Source organism: Anomaloglossus baeobatrachus, chromosome 7 (genome assembly GCF_048569485.1).
Source record: "Anomaloglossus baeobatrachus isolate aAnoBae1 chromosome 7, aAnoBae1.hap1, whole genome shotgun sequence".
Taxonomy (NCBI): Eukaryota; Metazoa; Chordata; class Amphibia; order Anura; family Aromobatidae; genus Anomaloglossus; species Anomaloglossus baeobatrachus.
Window position 1 is genome coordinate 120,287,226 of NC_134359.1, and position 22,291 is coordinate 120,309,516.

The 22,291-nt window shown below is 49.1% G+C and overlaps 1 protein-coding gene across 2 annotated transcripts in view; it reads right to left on the reverse strand.

Moving 5' to 3' along the window:
- Positions 1-144: 144 nt before the first annotated feature.
- The window catches only part of BZW1 (basic leucine zipper and W2 domains 1), an 81,364-nt gene continuing 59,217 nt past the window's right edge, over positions 145-22,291 (reverse strand). For both annotated transcript variants that reach the window (XM_075317640.1, XM_075317639.1), the window contains 3 exons: positions 13,198-13,336; positions 10,823-10,945; positions 145-565 (listed from right to left, as the gene is read on the reverse strand). In XM_075317640.1, the coding sequence (XP_075173755.1) occupies positions 534-565; positions 10,823-10,945; positions 13,198-13,336 (294 nt within the window). In that variant the 3' untranslated portion in view covers positions 145-533. The remainder of the gene's footprint in view (positions 566-10,822; positions 10,946-13,197; positions 13,337-22,291) is intronic.

Consider the following 22,291-nt stretch of genomic DNA (forward strand, 5'->3'; position numbering starts at 1 on the left):
ATAGGGAGGTTCAAAAAGCAGTCAATATTCATGCTACATGTTAATTAGCTTGCTCAGTGCACAGAAAGTTGGTATGTACAGAAAAGATTAACTTCCAGCAATATGAGCCTGTGTAGCCCAAGTAAAAAAAACACGTGAAGCTGATTGTCGTCGAATATGGCATTTAATCTGCAAATAGTTTCCATAACAAATATACCAAATCAGAGCAAATTTTAAACTTTAATTTTTAATAGAAAACCAGGGGATAAAACGAATTGTTAAATTTTGAAAGGCCTTAAATTACAATACAGTAGAAAATACAGGAGGTAGAGGGTAACAAAAATTTGAAACATGAATGTAGACATAGCAATGCCATTTAAAACATGGTTATGAAAAGAAAAAAATAAAAGCAGACCGTAAGGGGAGAAATAAATGTGAGTGATGAAAGCCCTTATATCATGCTTGATACAGGAGGTAGGATGTAATAACCAGAAAGACACATAATTGGACATGAGAAATTTTATCTACAGCTCCTGCGTTTGCGGTCTGACAACTCAGTCACCTTCTTCAGTTTCAGACTCTGATTCTGCAAGAAGAAAAAAAATAAAGTTTAAAATGACTACCAAAAATTAGGAACATAAGAATTGAAGAGGTTTAAGGCCCCGTCACACTAAGCAACATCGCTAGCAACATCGCTGGTAACGAACAACTTTTGTGACGTTGCTAGCGATGTTGCTGTGTGTGACATCCAGCAACAACCTGGCCCCTGCTGTGAGGTCGTTGGTTGTTGCTGAATGTCCTGGGCCATTTTTTAGTTGTTGCTGTCCTGCTGTGAAGCACAGATCGCTGTGTGTGACAGCGAGACAACAACAACTAATGTGCAGGCAGCAGGAGCCGGCTTCTGCTGAGGCTGGTAACTAATGTAAACATCGGGTAACCAAGAAGCCCTGTCCTTGGTTACCCGATATTTACCTTTGATACCAGACTCCTCCGCTCTCACTGCCTGTGCTGCCGGCTCCTGCTCTGTGCACATGTAGCTGCAGCACACATCAGGTAATTAACCCGATGTGTGCTGTAACTAGGAGAGCAAGGAGCCAGCACTAAGCAGTGTGCGCTGCTCCCTGCTCTGTGCACATTTAGCTGCAGCACACATCAGGCAATTAACCCGATGTGTGCTGTAACTAGGAGAGCAAGGAGCCAGCGCTCAGTGTGCGCTGCTCCCTGCTCTGTGCACATTTAGCTGCAGCACACATCGGGTTAATTAACCTGATGTGTGCTGTAACTAGGAGACTGGGGGCTGGTCACTGGTTGCTGGTGAGCTCACCAGCAACTCGTGTAGCCACGCTCCAGCGATCCCTGCCAGGTCAGGTTGCTGGTGGGATCGCTGGAGCGTCGCAGTGTGACAGCTCACCAGCAACCTCCTAGCAACTTACCAGCGATCCCTATCATTGTTGGGATCGCTGGTAAGTTGCTTAGTGTGACTGGACCTTTAGAGTTGGGGAGTTTACTCTCACGGCAGTGCAGTCATTCATAGTACAGGCTGAGAGGTCATCGACTGTACAATATGGCTAGTTTTCTTTTTTTTAAGCTTGCCTTGGAGGACAGTCATTCTATTCTCCAATTTCTTAAGAAATTATTCCAAGCATTGAATATCCCAATGCAGTTGTGGCACGAGTGTCTACTATTCGTTACAGATGGCTGCAACGGTGAGGAGTCTCAAAAAGTAAAAAAAATTGGCTGTGCAAAAGCAAAATTGTAATAGGAGAAGTCCTCAACATCAGGCATCAACCCCACAAATATTACCAAGTTTGCCACCGCACTAGGGCACTGGGAAGAACTGGATCCAGCACCAGAATTGGGGCATCTAATAGATGTGCCAATTCCAGGGTGGCTGCGAGCTGTTATTGTTAGGCTGGAAAGGGCCAAATAACCATGGCCCTTCCCACCCTAATAATATCAGCCCCCAGGTGTCTGCTGTACCTTAGCTGGTTTTACTATAATATATATACACATGCACACACATATATACATACACATACACACAATTATAATGTGTATTAATATATATACACACACATTATATACATATTTCCAAAATGCAGTCAATTGTGGGGGAGCTACACTGTTTAGACACCTTAGGGGGTTCTCCAAACGAGACAGACATTGTGTCCGCTAATGACTTTAGCGGATTTTGCTTTCAAAAATTCAAATTGCGCTCCTTCCCTTCCAAGCTCTGCCGTGCACCGAAACAGATTTCCATCACATGAAGTATCTGCGTACTCCGGACAAATTGAATAATACATTGTATGTGCATTTTCTCCTGCTACCCTTGTGTGAAAAAATAAATAAGTAAATAAATAAAAAATCTACCTGGTTGAAGTAATTTCACGGTAAAAAAAAAAAAAAAAATTAATTAAGCTTCTGGGGGTTCAAGGTGCTCACCAGGCAGCAAGATAAATTCCTTGGGGAATTTCAGAAAAGGGGTCACTTGTGGGGGAGCCACACTGTTTATACCCCTCAGGGGGTCTCCAAACACAACATGACGTTCGCTAATAATTCCAGCCAATTTTGCTTTCAAAATTTCAAATTGCGCTCCTTTACTTCTAAGCCCTGCCAAACAATTGATTTCCAACACATATGAAGTATTGGCTTACTCCAGACAAATTGAATAATAAAATTTTATGGTGCGTTGTTTCCTTTTACCCTTGTGAAAATGCAAAATGTAATGGCTAAAGTAACATTGTGTTAAAAAACCCCCCCAAAAAACAAGTAAAAAAAAGTTTCATATTTCCCTTACACATTGCTTTGGTTCCTGTGAAGCACCTAAAGGGTTAATAAACTTCTTGGATGTGATTTTGAGCAGTGTAGTTTTTAGAATGGGGGTCACTTTTGGGTATTTTCTGTCCCTTAGGCCTCTCAAAGTCACTTCAAATGTGATGTGGTCCTTAAAAAAATGGTTTTGTAAATTTTTTTGGAAAACTGAGAAATTGCTGATGAACTTTGAACCCTTCTAACCTCCTAACCCCATAAAAAAAATATGTTTCAAAAATTGCGCTGATGTAAAGTAGACAAGTGGGAAATGTTTAGTGTGACATATCTTTCAGATTTATGAGCATAAATTTTCGCCAAATTTCCAATATTTTCACAAACAAAATATCGTCCTAATTTTACCACTATCATGATGTACAATATGTCACGAAAAAAACAATGTCAGAATCAGCAGGATCCGTTGAACTGTTCTAGAGTTATAACCTGTTTAAGTGACACTGGTCAAAATTGCAAAAAATGGCCCGGTCATTAGGGTGAAAACCTTGCTGTGAATTAAAAATAAGAGTGGGATCCCCTCTATTTTTAATAACCAGGAAAGGTACAGCTGAGGGTTGCAGCACGCAGCTGTTCCTGTGCTGGATATGAAAATTAGAGGGGACCCTGTCTTTTTTTTTTTTTAAATGAAAAAAAAAAAAAAACACACCAAAAAAAAAAAAAACACGCTGCAGAACAGCTGCTCAGGCTAGTTAGGTCTATATCTATTGAGCTAGTCTGTTCTATTTTATATGTTCTTATTTTCTCTCTATTTTACCTATTATCTATATATTCATCATCTATCTTATCCGTTCTATCTTTATAAATTTTTCAGGCTTTACCCATCTGTTACACAAAAAAAAAAAAAAATTTTAGTACCATGCATTTTTTACTGGTACCAGTCACACGGATGCAAACACTGACGTGTCACATATGACACACGGATGACCATACCGGTACGTGTTGCTTGCACCAGTTTAAACACGGACGTCAGAAAAGGGGCCTAACCGGTATGCCTGAACTCAGCATCTTACTGCCTGTATAGCACTGCCTTTGCAACATCCTACCGGTTGGTGCGCTTTATAGAACAAAAAAAAAAACCAAAAACAAAACCAAAAAGCAAAAAGTTCCCTACTTTTTATTGCATTTACCTTTTAGCTCTGATCATCCGATCACATCAGCATTATAGGAGCACATCTCCTATAATTGCCGGCTCGTTGACCCCTGTGACTTTCTTTACAATTCTACTGTGAACGCTGGGGCATCAACAGACACCTGGCTGTCATGAAAACCCCTCAGCACCCCTGTGATCGCATCACAAGTGCGCCGATGGGAACAGAGAATGACGCACTCCCTACCAGTGTTAAATCCCTGTGTTAGAGATTGACAGCGGGGTTTAACTGGGTGACAGCCAAGGGCGGATCTCTGATCCACCTGCGGCTGTCAGAGGCACATCGGCTGATCAGATCATGTGCAGGTTAATATGCAAACTCAGTGTGTGAGCCCCCATCAATGCAGGGAACACAACCTATGGACATACCAGTTCGTCATATGCCGTGAAGGAATTAAAATCACTTGAGAAAGGAGAAGGTCCCCGAAACTTTGCACAATAGGTTCAATTTTGTTTTTTTATCTCAGACCTAAACAATTTAGGTTTCAAATCAGTTATTTTTCAAAATTGGTCCAAGATTCTTCAGCAGTTGTTCAGGATTGTCAGTTTTTTTTTCCATTAGGGTTTTATTGATAGAAAAGGTAACTCAGTCTTTAATTTTCTATAGACATGATTGCTCAACTAAGAGAATGAGTCTTCTTCAAAGGGGTTATCAGGGGCCTAAGTTTTTTTTTCCCTACTATAGGGCCATTAACTTACCAGGAGCTAGTGTCAGACTACTTGCCTGTCTTGCCCTGCAAATATCTGTCACAGACCACTCTTGCCAGCGATTCCCCCTCTGCCATTAACAAAGCGGCTTGTCTTCTCTGCTCAAGCAATGTCTCTGCTGATGCCCTATCGCCACATCAGAACTGGTTTATTTACATGAGGTCCAAAAAGGCAGGAGAGTCAGATTTTTCCGCAGGGCAGAACAGACAGGGAATTAGACACTATCTGCCTGTAAGTGCTTAGCACAACAGGAAAAAAAAAAAGAATTTTGTTTACTTACCGTAAATTCTTTTTCTTATAGTTCCGACATGGGAGACCCAGACCATGGGTGTATAGCTTCTGCCTCCGGAGGACACACAAAGCACTACACTAAAAAGTGTAGCTCCTCCCTCCTAGCATATACACCCCCTGGATAACCAAATCTAGCCAGTTTAGTGCAAAAGCTGAAGGAGGACATCCACCCACAAGTAGAGATCGAGCAAAACCCGGAACAACCGGCACCTCTGTCTACAACAACAGCCGGTGAAAAACACACGGAACAAGAAAACTGCCAACAGGCAACAGGGAGGGTGCTGGGTCTCCCATGTCGGAACTATAAGAAAAAGAATTTACGGTAAACAAAATTCTCTTTTTCTTCATCGTTCCTTATGGGAGACCCAGACCATGGGACGTCTCAAACCAGTCTATGGGTGGGAATAAACAGAAAACTGAGAAGTAGGCAAAACCTAACTTCACAAATGGGCGACAGCCGCCTGAAGGATGCGTCTGCCCAAGCTCGCATCTGCCGAAGCATGAGCATGCACTTGGTAGTGCTTTGAAAAGGTGTGCAGACTAGACCAAGTGGCAGCCTGACAGACCTGAGCCGTAGCCTGGTGCCTGAAAGCCCAAGAGGCACCGACAGCTCTGGTCGAGTGTGCCTTGATGCCCGGCGGGGGAGGCACCTGAGTACTCTGGTAGGCATCGGATATTGCCGACCTGATCCAACGAGCTAGGGTCGGATTAGAAGCAGAGAGACCCTTGCGCTGACCTGTGGTTAGCGCAAAAAGAGAGGTGCACCGCCTAAGAGCCGCGGTGCGTGACACAAATCCGGAGCGCCCGCACCAGATCTAAAGTATGCAACGCTTTCTCAAAGCGATGAACAGGGGCCGGACAAAGGGAAGGCAATGAAATGTCCTGGTTAAGGTGGAAAGGAGAGACCACCTTAGGAAGAAAGTCCGGAGTCGGACGGAGAACTACCTTATCTTGATGAAAAAACAAAAAAAGGTGACTCCGAAGAGAGCGCGGCCAAATCAGTGACTCTGAGAGAAGTTATGGCCACCAGAAAGACGACTTTTTGTGAAAGTCGAAACAAAAGAAACTTCCCTAAGAGGCTCAAAGGGGGGTTTCTGTAAGGCCGTGAGGACCAGATTAAGGTCCCAGGGATCCAAAGGCCGCCGGTAAGGTGGAATGATGTGAGATGCGCCCTACATGAAGGTGCGCACCTGAGCCAGTCGGGCGATACGCCGCTGAAAGAACACTGACAGAGCAGAGACCTGTCCCTTAAGGGAATTGAGGGATAGTCCTAGCTGCAGACCGGACTGTAGAAAGGACAGGATGGTTGGCAAGGAAAAAGGCCAAGGGGCATGGCCGGAAGAACGACACCAGGACAGGAAAATTCTCCAAGTCCTGTGGTAAATCTTTGCCGAGGAAGACTTCCGAGCCTGAGTCATAGTGGAGATGACTTCGGGAGGAATGCCGGAAGCAGTCAGGATCCAGGACTCAAGAGCCACGCCGTCAATCTGAGAGCCGCAGAATTCTGGCGGAAAAACGGACCTTGAGAAAGAAGGTCTGGGCGGTCCGGGAGATGCCACGGAACCTCTACGGACAGACTGAGCAGGTCTGGGTACCAAGCTCGCCTGGGCCAGTCTGGAGCGATGAGTATGACCCGACGGCCCTCCATTCTGATCTTGCGCAGGACTCTGGGCAAGAGAGCTAGAGGGGGAAACACGTAAGCCAGACGAAACTGGGACCAATCCTGAACCAGCGCGTCCGCTGCAAAGGCCTGAGGATCGTGGGAGCGAGCCACGTAAACCGGGACCTTGTTGTTGTGCCGGGATGCCATTAGATCCACTTCCGGAGTGCCCCACTTGCGGCAGATCGACCGGAACACTGCCTGATGCAGAGCCCACTCGCCGCTGTCCAAGGTTTGACGGCTGAGATAATCTGCCTCCCAGTTTTCCGCAACTGCTGTCGCGTTGTCTGACTGGACTCGAATGTGCTTGCCCGCCAACAGGTGGTGAAAGGCTACGAGAGCTAGAAGCACAGCTCTGATCTCCAGCACATTGATCGAGAGGGCTGATTCGGACGGAGTCCAAGTGCCCTGAGCTCGGTGGTGGAGAAATACTGCTCCCCAGCCGGATAGACTGGCATCCGTGGTGAGGATCACCCAGGACGGTGTCAGGAAGGAGCATCCCTGAGACAGAGAGAGGCCGAAGCCACCACTGAAGAGAGCTCCTGGCTTGTGGCGACAGAGCCACCAACCTGTGCAAGGAAGAAATCCGCTTGTCCCAACAGCGGAGAATGTCCAGCTGCAGAGGACGCAGATGGAACTGGGCAAAGGGAACCGCTTCCATTGACGCCACCATTTGAACCAGCACCTGCATAAGGTGCCTGATGGAATGACGGCGGGGCCTCAGAGAACGCACCGCCAGATGGAGGGACTGCTGTTAAGGGCAGCTTGACAAGTGCCGGCAGAGTTTCGAATTGCATCCCTAGGTGAGTTTTTGGGTCGGGGTCAGAGTGGACTTGGGCAGATTGACAAGCCACCCGAATTGAACAAGAGTGGCGAGAGTGAGCGAGACACTCCGCTGACAGTCTGCACCGGATGAAGCCTTGACAAGAAGATCGTCCAGGTAAGGAATTACTGCCAACCCCTGGAGGTGCAGAACCGCAACCACTGCTGCCATGACCTTGGTGAATACTCGAGGGGCCGTGGCTAACCCGGAGGGGAGAGCCACGAATTGGAAATGTTCCTCTCCGATTGCAAAACGTAGCCAACGCTGGTGCGAAACTGCAATTGGCACATGCAGATAGGCATCTCTGATGTCGATGGATGCCAGGAAATCTCCTTGGGTCATTGAGGCAATGACTGATCGCAGAGACTCCATGCGAAAATGCCGCACCTAAACATGCTTGTTGAGAAGCTTGAGATCCAGGATGGGCCGGAAGGAACAGTCCTTTTTGGGGACTAGGAAGAGATTTGAATAGAAACCTCTGAACCGTTCCGTGGCGGGAACCGGTACAATTACTCCGTTGGCCTGCAAGGATGCCACGGCCTGAGAGAAGGCGGCGGCCTTGGAGCAGGGGGGAGTGGACATAAAAAATTTGTTAGGCGGGCTGGAAGAGAACTCTATCCTGTAGCCGTGGGAGATGATGTCCCGCACCCACTGGTCGGAGACGTGTTGAAACCACACGTCGCCAAAGTGGGAGAGCCTGCCACCGACCAAGGACGTTGCTGGCTCGGCCAGATAGTCAAGAGGAGGCTGCCTTGGTGGCAGCAGCTCCTGCGGACCCTTGTGGACGCGGCTTCTTGCGCCAGGTGGGCTTCTGGTCCTTGGCTGAGTTAGTGGACGAGGCCGAGGGCTTAGAGGACGACCAGTTGGAGGAACGAAAGGAACGAAACCTCGACTGGTTCCTGCCCTGGACAGGTTTCCTGGCTTTAGTCTGTGGCAAGGAAGTACTCTTCCCGCCAGTAGCCTCCTTAATAATTTCATCCAGCTGTTCACCGAACAGCCTGGACCCAGCAAATGGAAGCGCAGCAAGGTACTTCTTTGAGGAAGCATCTGCCTTCCACTCACGAAGCCACAAGATCCTGCGGATAGCGAGGGATTTGGCGGAGGCCACCGCAGTGCGGTGAGAGGCCTCCAGCATGGCAGACATGGCGTAGGTTGAAAAGGCTGAAGCCTGGGAAGTTAAAGCAACCAATTCAAGCATAGAGTCCCTAGTGAGGGTATGCATCTCCTCCAGGGAAGCAGAGATGGCTTTGAGAGCCCACACTGCTGCAAAAGATGGGGAGAACGAGGCCCCTGTCGCCTCAAACAGACTTGGCCAGGAGGTCAACCTGGCGGTCAGTGGGATCCTTGAGAGAGGTGCCATCAGCCACAGATACAACTGTCCGGGCTGAGAGTCTAGACACCGGAGGGTCCACCTTTGGTGAGAGCCCACTCCTTGACCACCTCTGGTGGAAAAGGAAAACGGTCATCAGAACCACGCTTAGGAAAGAGTTTGTCAGGACAGGCTCTGGGCTTGGACACAGTGGCCTGAAAACTGGAGTGGTTAAAGAACACACTCCTTGGTCTCTTAGGCAAAGTGAACTGGTGCTTTTCTGCCAGAGAGGGTTGCTCCTCTGATACTGGCGGATTGAGGTCCAGTACAGTATTAATGGACGCAATCAAATCACTAACATCTGCATCCCCCTCAGTCAGATCAATGGGGCACATAGAGGTAGCGTCCGAGCCCCCAGTAAAGACATCCTCCTCGTCCTGCGAGTCGGCTCGTGAATCGGAGCCGCGGGACGAGGAAGGAGAGGGGTCCCTGCGTTTCCTTTTAGGAGGACGGGGTCTGGGAGCAGATGAGGAATCCTCTGTGAGCTCTGGAGAGCGAGCTGAAGCAGCAGGGGCACCCTGTGAAGGGGGCTGATGCATGCTCAGCAGAGTCCGGGACAGCTCTCCCATGGAGTCAGCAAAGGACTGGGAGATAGACTTAGTAAACAATTCTACCCAAGCCGGGGGTTCAGCCACAGGGGCCGGAGCAGCCTGAGGGACCACTGGGGAGACTCCAGGCTGAGGCACCACCATGTTAGAGCAGGCATCACAATGAGGATATGTGCTCGGTTCAGGCAGTACGAGCTTACATGCAGTGCATATTGAGTACAGCCTTGCTCCTAGTGTGAGACATGCTGCTGAGGTGGAGGCTCTGCAGTAAAGAACACACTCCTTCAGAATGCCCAGAGTGTATAATAAAGTCCACAACCAGAGGTTGTGGCTTACCAGACCGATCTGTGTGCCCTCCGGATCCCACAGCTCAGACCCCCAGTCAGGTTGCAGAGATGCAGCAGCCAGCGCCGATCAGTGTGAAAACGCTGATAAAATGGCGCCGGAGTGAGGGGGGGCGGAGCCTAGTCCAAGAGCGGGAACCGGAGGGCCAAGGGGATATACAGGGGAGGGAAACATCTCCTCAGAGAGGAGTGTCCTCCCCTCTGCTGAACGGCCGGTGGGCGGCGCCGCACTGTCCCTCTGCATGACTGACATGCAGGGGCAGTGAAACCGAAAGTAGGCCGCAGCCGAAGCCGGGGACTAAATTTTACAATGCGGCTGGCGAGCAGGCACCCTCGGCGCGGTTCTCAGGGGAAAACTAGAGAACCGGCCGGAAATGTCACTAAAATAACTAACACACTCTCCCCAACAATAAAAAATGCAAGGGACCCACAATAACGTCTCAAATACTTAGCTTGAGAGACGCAGGGCCAGGTCCCTGAGGGGCGAGTGCTCCGTCCGGCAGGGTCCTGAGAGGGCTGCGGATGGAGACCGGTCTCCTGCAAAGCAGTGAGAACCGTGCTGGCTCCCACTTCAAGCCAGAGCCCGAGGGATGGTGAAGGAGCGCGGCATGTAAGGCTCCAGCCTTGAAATCAACCTTAACAGCACCGCCGACACAGTGGGGTGAGAAGGGACATGCCGGGAGTCCAGCTTGGACCTGCTTTTCTTCCAACTCTTTAAAATCAAAAATCAGATGAGAATGTGATGTGTGCCTCCTGAACACAAAGCATTGAACTGGCTAGATTTGGTTATCCAGGGGGTGTATATGCTAGGAGGGAGGAGCTACACTTTTTAGTGTAGTGCTTTGTGTGTCCTCCGGAGGCAGAAGCTATACACCCATGGTCTGGGTCTCCCATAAAGAACGATGAAGAAAACCCTCAAATCCCAGATATCCCCTTTAAAGATTGGTAGGGTAGAGGGATTGTCCCCGCACCTGGCCCCAAAGTTTCTAAAATGACAGTTTTTAACAAGTGCAGTTACACTATGAACCCCATGGGCTTTGAATAGGTGACATTTTTGGGATAAGATTTCAGATTTTTGTAAAGACAGATTTATATAGTTTGCATCAGATGGTAATGTGTAGATGTACCTTCTTCGGCATTCTTGAGCCATTCAACAAATTTTTTCATCTGTTCCAGAAAGACACTCTTTCCTTTTGCAACATGTGCATCTTTGTACCACTTCAGAATGGGCTCTTCACTTAGAACTTCAGCTGAAAAGACAATTTAAAAAGGGAAAAGTTAACACATGTATCGTTACACAACTGAAGGAGACTTGTTTCTTCACGACAATCCCTTTACGTTAAAGTCACCCATTTCTAAGCTTGTCAAGTCATCACCTATCCACAGTATAAATAACTTGCTGATCGCATCTGCTTTTACTTTATGGAAGCCCCATCACAATGAGTGCGCACCTTTAATCTAGTTGGGCTTTGACAATTTATGATATTTAAACAATGACCAATATATTTGTCAGCTATGCAGACTTTACATATGTACATTAAAAAAACAAACAAAACAGCCTTGATTATTGCTACTTTGCTAACATTTGGGATATGCAATCGTTTTAATCTTTCCCCTACTCATATGGTACCATGTGGAGCTAGTAGACTTGTTTAACCCCTTCAGCCCCCGGGCACCTTCCATTTTTGCGTTTTTGTTTTTTGCTCCCCTTCTTCCGAGAGGCGTAACTTTTTTATTTTTCCATCAATCTTGCCATATGAGGGCTTGCTTTTTGCGGGACGAGTTGTACTTTTAAATGAAACCATAAGTTTTACCATATAGTGTACTGGAAAACGGCAAAAAATTTCCAAGTGTGGAAAAATTGCAAAAAAAGTAAGTGTGATTGTACAATAGTTTTTGGGATACTTTATTCATTGTTCACTATATGGTAAAACTGAGGTATCTATGTGATGCCTCAGGTCAGTGCGAGTTTGTAGACACCAAACATGTATAGGTTTACTTGTATCTAAGGGATTAAAGAAAATTCACAAGCTTGTCCAAAAAAAGTGGCGCACGTTTTGCGCCATTTTCCAAAACCCGTAGCGTTCTCATTTTTCAGGATCTGAGGCTCAGTGATGGCTTATTTTTTGCGTCTCGACCTGACGTTTTTAACGGTACCATTTTTGCGCAGATGCTACGTTTTGATTGCCTGTTATGACATTTTGCGGCGACCAAAAAACGTAATTTTGGCGTTTGGAATTTTTTTGCCGCTACGCAGTTTACTGATCAGATTCATTGATTTTATATTTTGATAGATCAGGCATTTCTGAACGTGGCGATACCAAATGTGTGTATTTTTAGTTTTTTTAACCCTTTAATTTTCAATGGGGTGAAAGGGGGGTGATTTGAACTTTTAGGGTTTATTTTTTTTTTAATTTTTTAAAACTTTTTTCACTTTTTTTTATTTTACTAGTCCCCCTAGGGGGCTATAGCGATCAGCAATCTGATCGCTTTGCACTATCTGCAGATCTCAGCTACAGAGCTGAGAACTGCAGATTTGCTGCTTCACTTTCAATGCCGGCTGTATTCTGGCATTGAGAGGAAGTGAGTCATGTTAGCTACAGACATCACATGACCCTGTGCTACCATGGCAACCGCCGAAAGTCACGTGATCATGTCACGTGACTTCCGGTGGGGGCGGGGTAAGTGACTGTCATGGCGGTGCACATATACACATCGCTGCCAGATTTTGGCAGCGAAATGTAAGGGGTTAATGGCCGCGGGTGGAAGCGATTCCACCCGCAGCTAGCAGGCACACGTCAGCTGTTGATAACAGCTGATATGTGCGCGGATCGCTGCCGCCTGCAGGGGGCGGGGCTTACCGGCACACGATCCATGACGTACCCAGTACGTCATGGGTCGTTAAGGGGTTAATATGATGAACAGGAAGCTGCGGCCATCGTCTGCCTCACATTGCAACTTATCAGACAGCACTGATCGTGATGAGTATATTTGCAGTACCAGTCTATCACTTTTTACTAGGATTCTACAGGGCTGACCAATCAAAAAAAAAAAAAAATCAAAAAAAAAAAATCAGCCCAATTTCATGACTATTGCAAAAATGTTAATCTCTTGGCTCAGTTATATACACCATGGGGAAGCGTGGGCCAGCCACTGGCTGCAGGCGCAGTCAACAGAATATCAGCAAGAATTGGGGAAATCGCACTGACATGATAGGGATGAAGTGGAGAGTACATCTTATCCTGTGGGAATTATCTGCAATAAACTTGACAACCCCCCCTGTAGAGATACTTCTGATGAGGAGACTGTTTTCGTTACATCCAATTCACTGTTAAGTGCTGCTAGAGTATACTGCCTACGATATGATTTCCTTGTGACCTTCTGCATCTCCAAAGCATTGGCATACTTCAACAAACTCTTCCCCTCCCCATATATCAGTTTGGAAGGTTTCTTTTCTTCTCATTTCAACATACAAAATAGGCACCTGCAATTCTACACTTACCTTTGTAAAAAAGCACCACAATTTTCTGGAAGGATTTCATGAAGTGAATGTTGTCATAACAATACTCCTGAATTTTTAGCAGCAAAGTCAGTTCAGACTGACCTTGTGTAGTAAAGGCAGCAAGAAGAGGGCTGTATTGCTAAAAAAAGGAGGGAGATTAAAATCATTACTACACAAGAGCACGCCAACATTTTTTTTTCCTGGATAACTTCTCAAAAATCATGGAAGCTTAACTTATTGTTTCAGAAAATTGGAAATCTAATAATTCATAAAATGCTTTATCTACAACACACATACTAGTGTGAAAACATGTCCAGCAAAATCATACATTTCTACATGTACCTTAAAAAAAAAAATAAATCCCAACACTTTGCAACAGTTTATAGAAGAGTTTTACTTTTATATATTTAGTGAAAACCTAAAGTCATGCTTTTAAGAGGTCATCCTCCATGTAAAGTAGTGAGCGTGTGATAATATACTCACCTACTGCCGCTCTCTGGTGTCCAGCGCTCTTCTGCTCCTCTTCTCAGTGATGTCACCACTTTGCACAATCTCCACGTCACTTTCCTTTGTGTGACCCAGATGTAACTTTTACATTGCAAGTCTATGGAGTGTCAGAATCAGGCTCTATAGACTTGCACAGAGATAAAAAACAAACAAACAAAAAAAAAAACCCCTCCTGCTCACAGCATAAAGCGAACTTTTTAATCTGAAGAGCAGGGACATAACTGAGCAGAGGAGAACAGCACTAGACACCGGAGTGGTAGGTGGTGAGTATATTATCCCGAACACACTAGATTACATGCATACCATAAACCTAACGAGAGGACATCCACATACTCGTCACAAGTCGAATACAAAGCTTAGATCAAGGTGCAGGATGGAAGTGTCACACTTACTGCTTTAGGCCATGTTCCCATGAGGAGCATTTGTGCTTTTTTGATGTTGCAGATATTCTGCATTTATTAGCTCAATTAGGCAGCTTGTGTTTTTGTATTGCATTTTTACACCGGTTTGTCTCTTTTTGGTTTATCATGTTTTAAATAAAGCTGCTTTGTTTTGGATACTTTTATAAAATCAACTGCGGCATGTGCTATGCAACAAAAAACAAAAAACGGATTTGTGTGTACTCACCGTAAAATAGTTTTCTCTTAGCCATGATTGGGGGACACAGGACCATGGGTGTTATGCTGCCTATCCATAGAAGGACACTAAGTAGATGCAAAAGCATAGCTCCTCCTCTGCAGTATACACCCCCTGGCCGGGCCAGGCAACCTCAGTTTTAGTACACAAGCAGTAGGAGAAAAAGCCAGTAAAAACTTCAGAGGAATATGAGAAAAGAAGAGTCATAACCAAATAAGGTACTGAGAGAATCAAGGCCCAACAGGGCAACAGGGTGGGTGCTGTGTCCCCCAATGATGGCTAAGAGAAAACGATTTTACGGTGAGTACACAAAAATCCGTTTTTCTGACGCCTCATTGGTGGACACAGGACCATGGGACGTCCTAAAGCAGTCCATGGGTGGGAAAAATAAAAGAAGACAACAAAACCCAAGGACTTGGAACCAGTCCCAGACAGCCTGCAGCGCCTACTGAGAGGGGTGCTCTACTGCTGTTTGCAGAATGGTCCTACCCAGATTTGCCTCAGTTGAAACCTGGGTATGGACTCTGTAAAGCTTTGAAAACGTATGTAGGCTAGACCAGGTCGCAGCCTTACACATCTGTTCCACTGAAGCCTGATGCCGAATGGCCCACGAAGCGTCAACTGCTCGCGTGGAATGAGCCCGCAGCCCACTAGGAATGGGCTTGAGTTGCAAGCGGTAGACTTCCTGGATCACAGAGCGAATCCAGCGAGCCAGAGTCGACTTTGAAGCTGCCTGTCCCTTCTTAGGCCCCTCAGGAATGACGAACAAAGAATCAGTTTTCCTAAAGGGGGCTGTCCTGGATATGTAATATCTAAAAATACTCTGACGAGGTCTAACGAATGCCGAGACCTTTCCACCCTATGAACTGGGTGTGGACAAAAGGAAGGCAGAACAATGTCCTCGTTCAAATGAAACGGGGTAGGAACCTTTGGAAGAAAAACCGGAAGGGAGCGCAGACCACCTTGTCCTGGTGAAAGATCAGAAAAGGCTCGCGGCAAGAGAGTGCTGCTAGCTCCGAAACCCGTCTGATGGACATAATTGCCACCAGGAACGTTACCTTCCAGGACAGAAGAGCAAGGGAGGATTCCTTGAGAGGTTCAAAGGGGGACCTCTGGAGACCGTCCAGAACAAGATTGAGGTCCCATGGGTCCAGCGGCCGTTTGTACGGGGGAACTAGATGGGAAACGCCCTGGAGGAAGCTCTTGACCTGCGGTTTTTGAGCCAGGCGGCATTGGTAGAAGATTGAGAGCGCTGAGACCTGCCCTTTAAGGGAACAGAGCCAACCTGCAGAAAGAAAAAAAAAATTATATATATATATATATATATATTCAAGAATTCTGGGGATGGCCACAGGCAGAGGCTGGACGTTAGTTTCCCTGCACCATGAAAGGAAGATTTTCCACGTACGGTGGTAAATGCGGGAAGAAGCAGGCTTTCGGGCGCTGATCATGGTGGAGATAACCGCGGGGGAGAATCCTGCTCTTGTTAATACCCAGGTCTCAATGGCCATGCCGTCAGCTTCAGGGCTCTGGAGTTCTGATGGGAAATGGGCCCTTGGGTCAGCAAGTCTGGGATGTCTGGAAGGCGCCACGGTACGTCTACGAGCATTTGTACTAATTCGGCGTACCAGGCGCACCTGGGCCAGTCCGGTGCCATCAGTATCACCTCCCTCTGCCTTGATTTTCCTGATTACCCGCGGCAGCAGAGGTAGAGGTGGAAATATGTAAGGCAGGCGGAAGTGGTGCCAGGAGTAGACTAGAGCATCCGCGCCGATGGACTGCAGATCGCGTGACCTGGCTATGAACGCGGATACCTTTGCGTTCAACCTTGAGGGCATTAGATCCACGTCTGGTGTACCCCAGCGAGTGCAGATGTGTAGGAACACTTCTGGGTGGAGAGACCACTCTCCGGCGGCCAGGCCTTGGCGACTTAAGTCTGCTGCCCAGTTCTCTACTCCCGGTATGTGAACCGCTGATATCACTGACCCTGTCGATTCGGCCCAGCTGAGGATCCTGTGGGCCTCGAGATAAGCTGCCTTGCTGCAGGTGTCCCCCTGCCGATTGATGTAGGCTACAGCTGTCGCATTGTCCGATTGGACTCAAATCTGATGACCCGCTAGCAGAGGGCAGAACGCCCTGAGCGCGAGGAAGATCACGCAGATTTCCAGAATGTTTATGGGTAGGGAAGACTCCTGGAGCGTCTAACGTCCTTGAGCAGTGTGGTGCCGGTACACTGCTCCCCAGCCTAGGAGGCTGGTGTCCGTGATCAGGACCAGCCAGTTCACTGGGAGAAAAGGTCTCCCCTTCGATAGGGATGAGGACCGAAGCCACAAGCGGAGAGTGTACCTGACTGAAGGAGTCAGGTGAAGATGTTTGTCCGGGGAGAAGGGGCTCTTGTCCCAGGCCGCTAGAAGGGCTAGCTGCAGTTGGAGGAGGTGCAGTTGAGCAAAGGGTACTGCTTCCATAGCCGCCACCATCCTGCCGAGCACTATCATGCTGAATCGAATGGAGAGAGACGGCAGCATACCTCTCGTTGAAGAGCGATCGCCTTGTCCTGAGGGAGAAGGATCAAGCCCCGACGGGTGTCCAGGGACATGCCCAGGAACATGCCCAGGAAGGTGATGGATCGTGATGGGATCGGGGATGATTTGTCTAGATTCACTAGCCACCCTAAGCAGGATAGGGTGTCCATAGTGATCTGTATGCTGGTTGAGCAGTCGCGGAAGGAGGGGGTCTTGATGACGAGGTCGTCCAAGTAAGGGAGAACGACTTCTCCCCTGGCGTGAAGGACGCTCATGGCGGCCGCCATGATTTTGGTGAAGACCCTTGGTGCGGTGGCAAGGCCAAAGGGTAGAGCTACGAATTGAAAGTGGGAGTCCTGAACTGTGAACCGGAGGAACTTCTGGTGATCTGCGATGGGTATGTGCAGGTATGCGTCCTTGATGTCTATGGAGGTGAGGAATTCCCCTTCAACCATGGATGCAATAATGGACCTTAGGGACTCCATTCTGAATCTCCGTACGTGCCCATGTTTGTTCAGGTGTTTGAGGTCCAGGATGGGTCGAACTGACCCATCCTTTTTGGGGACCACAAAGAGGTTGGAATAAAGAAGGGAATTTTGTTTACTTACCGTAAATTCCTTTTCTTCTAGCTCCTATTGGGAGACCCAGACAATTGGGTGTATAGCTTCTGCCTCCGGAGGCCACACAAAGTATTACACTTTAAAAGTGTAACCCCTCCCCTCTGCCTATACACCCTCCCGTGCATCACGGGCTCCTCAGTTTTGGTGCAAAAGCAGGAAGGAGGAAACTTATAAATTGGTCTAAGGTAAATTCAATCCGCAGGATGTTCGGAGAACTGAAAACCATGAACCAAAACAAACGATTCAACATGAACAACATGTGTACACAAAAAAACAACCAGCCTGAAGGGAACAGGGGCGGGTGCTGGGTCTCCCAATAGGAGCTAGAAGAAAAGGAATTTACGGTAAGTAAAACAAAATTCCCTTCTTTGTCGCTCCATTGGGAGACCCAGACAATTGGGACGTCCAAAAGCAGTCCCTGGGTGGGTAAAAATACCTCGATAAAAAGAGCCGAAAACGGCCCCCTCTTACAGGTGGGCAACCGCCGCCTGAAGGACTCGCCTACCTAGACTGGCGTCTGCCGAAGCATAGGTATGCACCTGATAGTGTTTCGTGAAAGTGTGCAGACTAGACCAGGTAACTGCCTGACACACCTGCTGAGCCGTAGCCCGGTGCCACAATGCCCAAGACGCACCCACGGCTCTGGTAGAATGGGCTTTCAGCCCTGAAGGAATCGGAAGCCCAGAAGAACGGTAGGCTTCAAGAATCGGTTCCTTGATCCACCGAGCCAAGGTTGACTTGGAAGCCTGCGAACCCTTACGCTGGCCAGCGACAAGGACAAAGAGCGCATCTGAACGGCGCAGGGGTGCCGTGCGAGACACGTAGAACCGGAGTGCCCTCACTAGATCTAATGAGTGCAAGTCCTTTTCATATTTGTGAATTGGATTAGGGCAAAATGAAGGTAAGGAGATATCCTGATTGAGATGAAAAGGGGATACCACCTCGGAGAAATTCCGGAACAGGACGCAGAAGCACCTTATCCTGGTGAAAAACCAGGAAGGGGGCTTTGCATGACAGCGCTGCAAGCTCCGACACTCTGAGTGATGTAACTGCCACTAGAAATGCCACCTTCTGCGAAAGACGTGAAACATCCCGCAGCGGCTCGAAAGGTGGTTTCTGAAGAGCCGTTAGCACCCTGTTAAGGTCCCAGGGTTCCAGCGGACGCTTGTATGGTGGGACTATGTGGCAAACTCCCTGCAGGAACGTGCGGACCTGCGGAAGCCTGGCCAGGCGCTTTTGAAAAAATACGGAGAGCGCAGATACTTGTCCCTTGAGAGAGCCGAGTGACAAACCCTTGTCCATTCCGGATTGAAGGAATGAAAGAAAAGTGGTAAGGCAAACGGCCAGGGAGAAAAACCATTATCAGAGCACCAGGATAAGAAGATCCGCCAAGATCTGTAATAGATCTTGGCGGACGTTGGTTTCCTGGCCTGTCTCATAGTGGCAATGACATCCTGAGACAATCCTGAAGACGCTAGGAGCCAGGACTCAATGGCCACACAGTCAGGTTGAGGGCCACAGAATTCAGATGGAAAAACGGCCCTTGTGACAGCAAGTCTGGGCGGTCTGGAAGCGCCCACGGTTGACCCACCGTGAGATGCCACAGATCCGGGTACCACGATCGCCTCGGCCAATCTGGAGCGACGAGAATGGCGCGACGACAGTCGGACCTGATCTTGCGTAACACTCTGGGCAGCATCGCCAGAGGAGGAAACGCATAAGGCAGTCGAAACTGCGACCAATCCTGAACTAATGCGTCCGCCGCCAGAGCTCTGTGATCCTGAGACCGTGCCATGAAGGCCGGGACCTTGTTGTTGTGTCGTGACGCCATGAGATCGACGTCCGGCGTTCCCCAGCGGCGACAGATCTCTCGAAACACGTCTGGATGAAGAGACCATTCCCCCGCGTCCATGCCCTGACGACTGAGAAAATCTGCTTCCCAGTTTTCTACGCCCGGGATGTACACTGCGGAGATCGTGGAGGCTGTGGCTTCCACCCACTGCAGAATCCGCCTGACTTCCTGGAAGGCCTGACGACTGCGCGTGCCTCCCTGATGGTTGATGTATGCGACGGCCGTGGCGTTGTCCGACTGTATACGGATCTGTCTGCCCTCCAGCCACCGATGGAAGGCCAATAAGGCTAGATACACCGCCCTTATCTCCAGAACATTGATCTGAAGGGAGGACTCTACCGGAGTCCAGGTTCCCTGAGCCCTGTGGTGGCGGAAAACCGCTCCCCACCCTGACAGGCTCGCGTCCGTGGTGACCACAGCCCAGGTTGGGGGTAGGAAGGATCTTCCTTGCGATAGAGAATTGGGACGGAGCCACCACTGAAGAGACTTCTTGGTTGCAAGGGACAGAGAGACGTTCCTGTCGAGGGAAGAAGTCGACCTCCTGTCCCATTTGCGGAGAATGTCCCATTGGAGTGGCCGCAGATGGAATTGCGCGAACGGCACTGCCTCCATCGCTGCCACCATCTTCCCCAGGAAGTGCATGAGGCGCCTCAAGGGGTATGACTGACCCCGAAGAAGAGATTGCATCCCTGCCTGCAGGGACAGCCGTTTGTCCAGCGGTAGCTTGACTACCGCTGACTGTGTATGAAACTCCATCCCGAGATAAGTCAGTGATTGGGTCGGTGTCAACTGGGATTTTGGGAAGTTGATTATCCACCCGAACTGCTGGAGAGTCGCCAGAGCGACGGTAAGGCTGTGTTGACACGCCACCCGAGAAGGTGCCCTGACTAGGAGATCGTCTAAGTAGGGAATCACCGAGAGGCCCTGAGAGTGTAGGACCGCCACTACGGATGCCATGACTTTGGTGAACACCCGTGGGGCTGTCGCCAGGCCGAAAGGCAATGCCACGAACTGAAGGTGCTCGTTCCCGATGGCGAAACGCAAGAAGCGTTGATGTTCGGGTGCGATCGGCACATTGAGATAAGCATCCTTGATGTCGATCGATGCTAGGAAGTCTCCTTGTGACATCGAGGCGATGACCGAGCGGAGAGATTCCATCCGAAACCGTCTGGTGCTCACATGTCTTGAGCAATTTGAGGTCCAGAACGGGGCGGAATGATCCGTCCTTCTTTGGCACCACGAACAAGTTGGAGTAAAAGCCGCGACCATGTTCCTGAGGGGGAACCGGGATCACAACTCCCTCTGTTTTCAGAGTGGCCACTGCCTGAAAAAGTGCGTCGGCCCGAGCGGGGGGCGGAGAGGTTCTGAAGAAACGAGTCTGAGGACGAGAGCTGAACTCTATCCTGTAACCGTGAGACCGAATGTCTCTCACCCATCGGTCTTGAACATGTGGCCACCAGGCGTCGCAAAAGCGGGAGAGCCTGCCACCGACCGAGGATGCGGCTAGGGGAGGCAGAGAGTCATGAGGAGGCCGCCTTGGAGGCAGTGCCTCCGGCGGCCTTTTGGGGGCGTGACTTAGACCGCCACGCATAGGAGTTCCTCTGGCCTTTCTCCGGCCTGTTGGACGAAGAGGACTGGGGCTTGGCGGAGGGACCGAAACCTCGATTGAATTTTCCGTTGCTGAGGTCTCTTAGGTGTGGACTAGGGTAAGGAGGAGTCCTTTCCCTTGGATTCCATAATAATCTCATCCAATCGTTCGCCAAACAATCGGTCGCCAGAAAACGACAAACCGGTTAAGAACCTCTTGGAGGCCAAATCTGCCTTCCATTCGCGCAGCCACATGGCCCTGCGGACTGCCACAGAATTAGCGGATGCCACCGCTGTACGGCTAGCAGAGTCTAGGACTGCGTTCATGGCGTAGGAAGAAAAAGCTGTCGCTTGAGAAGTCAGAGACGCAACCTGCGGAGCAGAATTACGTGTGATTGCATTAATCTCAGCCAGACAAGCTGAGATAGCTTGTAGTGCCCACACGGCTGCAAAAGCCGGGGCAAAAGACGCGCCCGTGGCTTCAAAAATGGATTTCACCAGGAGCTCTGCCTGTCAGTGGCATCCTTCACCGATGAGCCATCTGCCACCGATACTACAGATCTAGCCGCCAATCTAGAGACTGAAGGATCCACCTTGGGACACTGAGCCCAACCCTTAACTACGTCAGAGGGGAAGGGGTAACGTGTGTCAGTAAGGCGCTTAGTAAAGCGCTTGTCCGGAACCGCTCTGGGCTTCTGGACAGCATCTCTGAAGTTAGAGTGATCGAAAAAAAGCACTCCGTGTACGTTTGGGGAACCGAAACTGGTGTTTCTCCTGCTGAGAAGCCGACTCCTCTACAGGTGGAGGCGGGGGAGACAGATCTAACACCTGGTTAATGGACGAGATAAGATCATTAACTAAGGCGTCCCCTTCAGGTGTATCAAGATTGAGAGCAACGTCAGGTTCAGAGCCCTGAGCTGCGACGTCCGCCTCGTCCTCCAGAGAGTCCTCGGGCTGGGAACCCGAACAGCGTGAAGAAGACGGGGAAGATTCCCAGCGAGCCCGCTTAGTCAGTCTGGGACTGAGATCCGGGCAGGAATCCTCCGCGTGGGACCTAGGGCCCAACCTGGGAGCGCGCTGCGGCGCGGACCGAGAGGGGCCTGGAGGCGACGAGCTAACGGGGACCGGGGCCTGTGTAAGGACCGGTCTGGACTGCAAAGCTTCTAGCAGCTTGGCAGACCATTTGTCCATAGACTGAGCCATGGATTGCGAAAGTGACTCAGTTTCTCAGCAAACGCAGCAAACTCTGTCCCTGCCGCCTGGACAGGGGAAGCAGGGGGGTCTACATGAGCCGAGGGGCCCACTAGTGACCGAGGCTCCGGCTGAGCAAGCGAAACAGGGGTTGAGCATTGCTCACAGTGAGGGTAGGT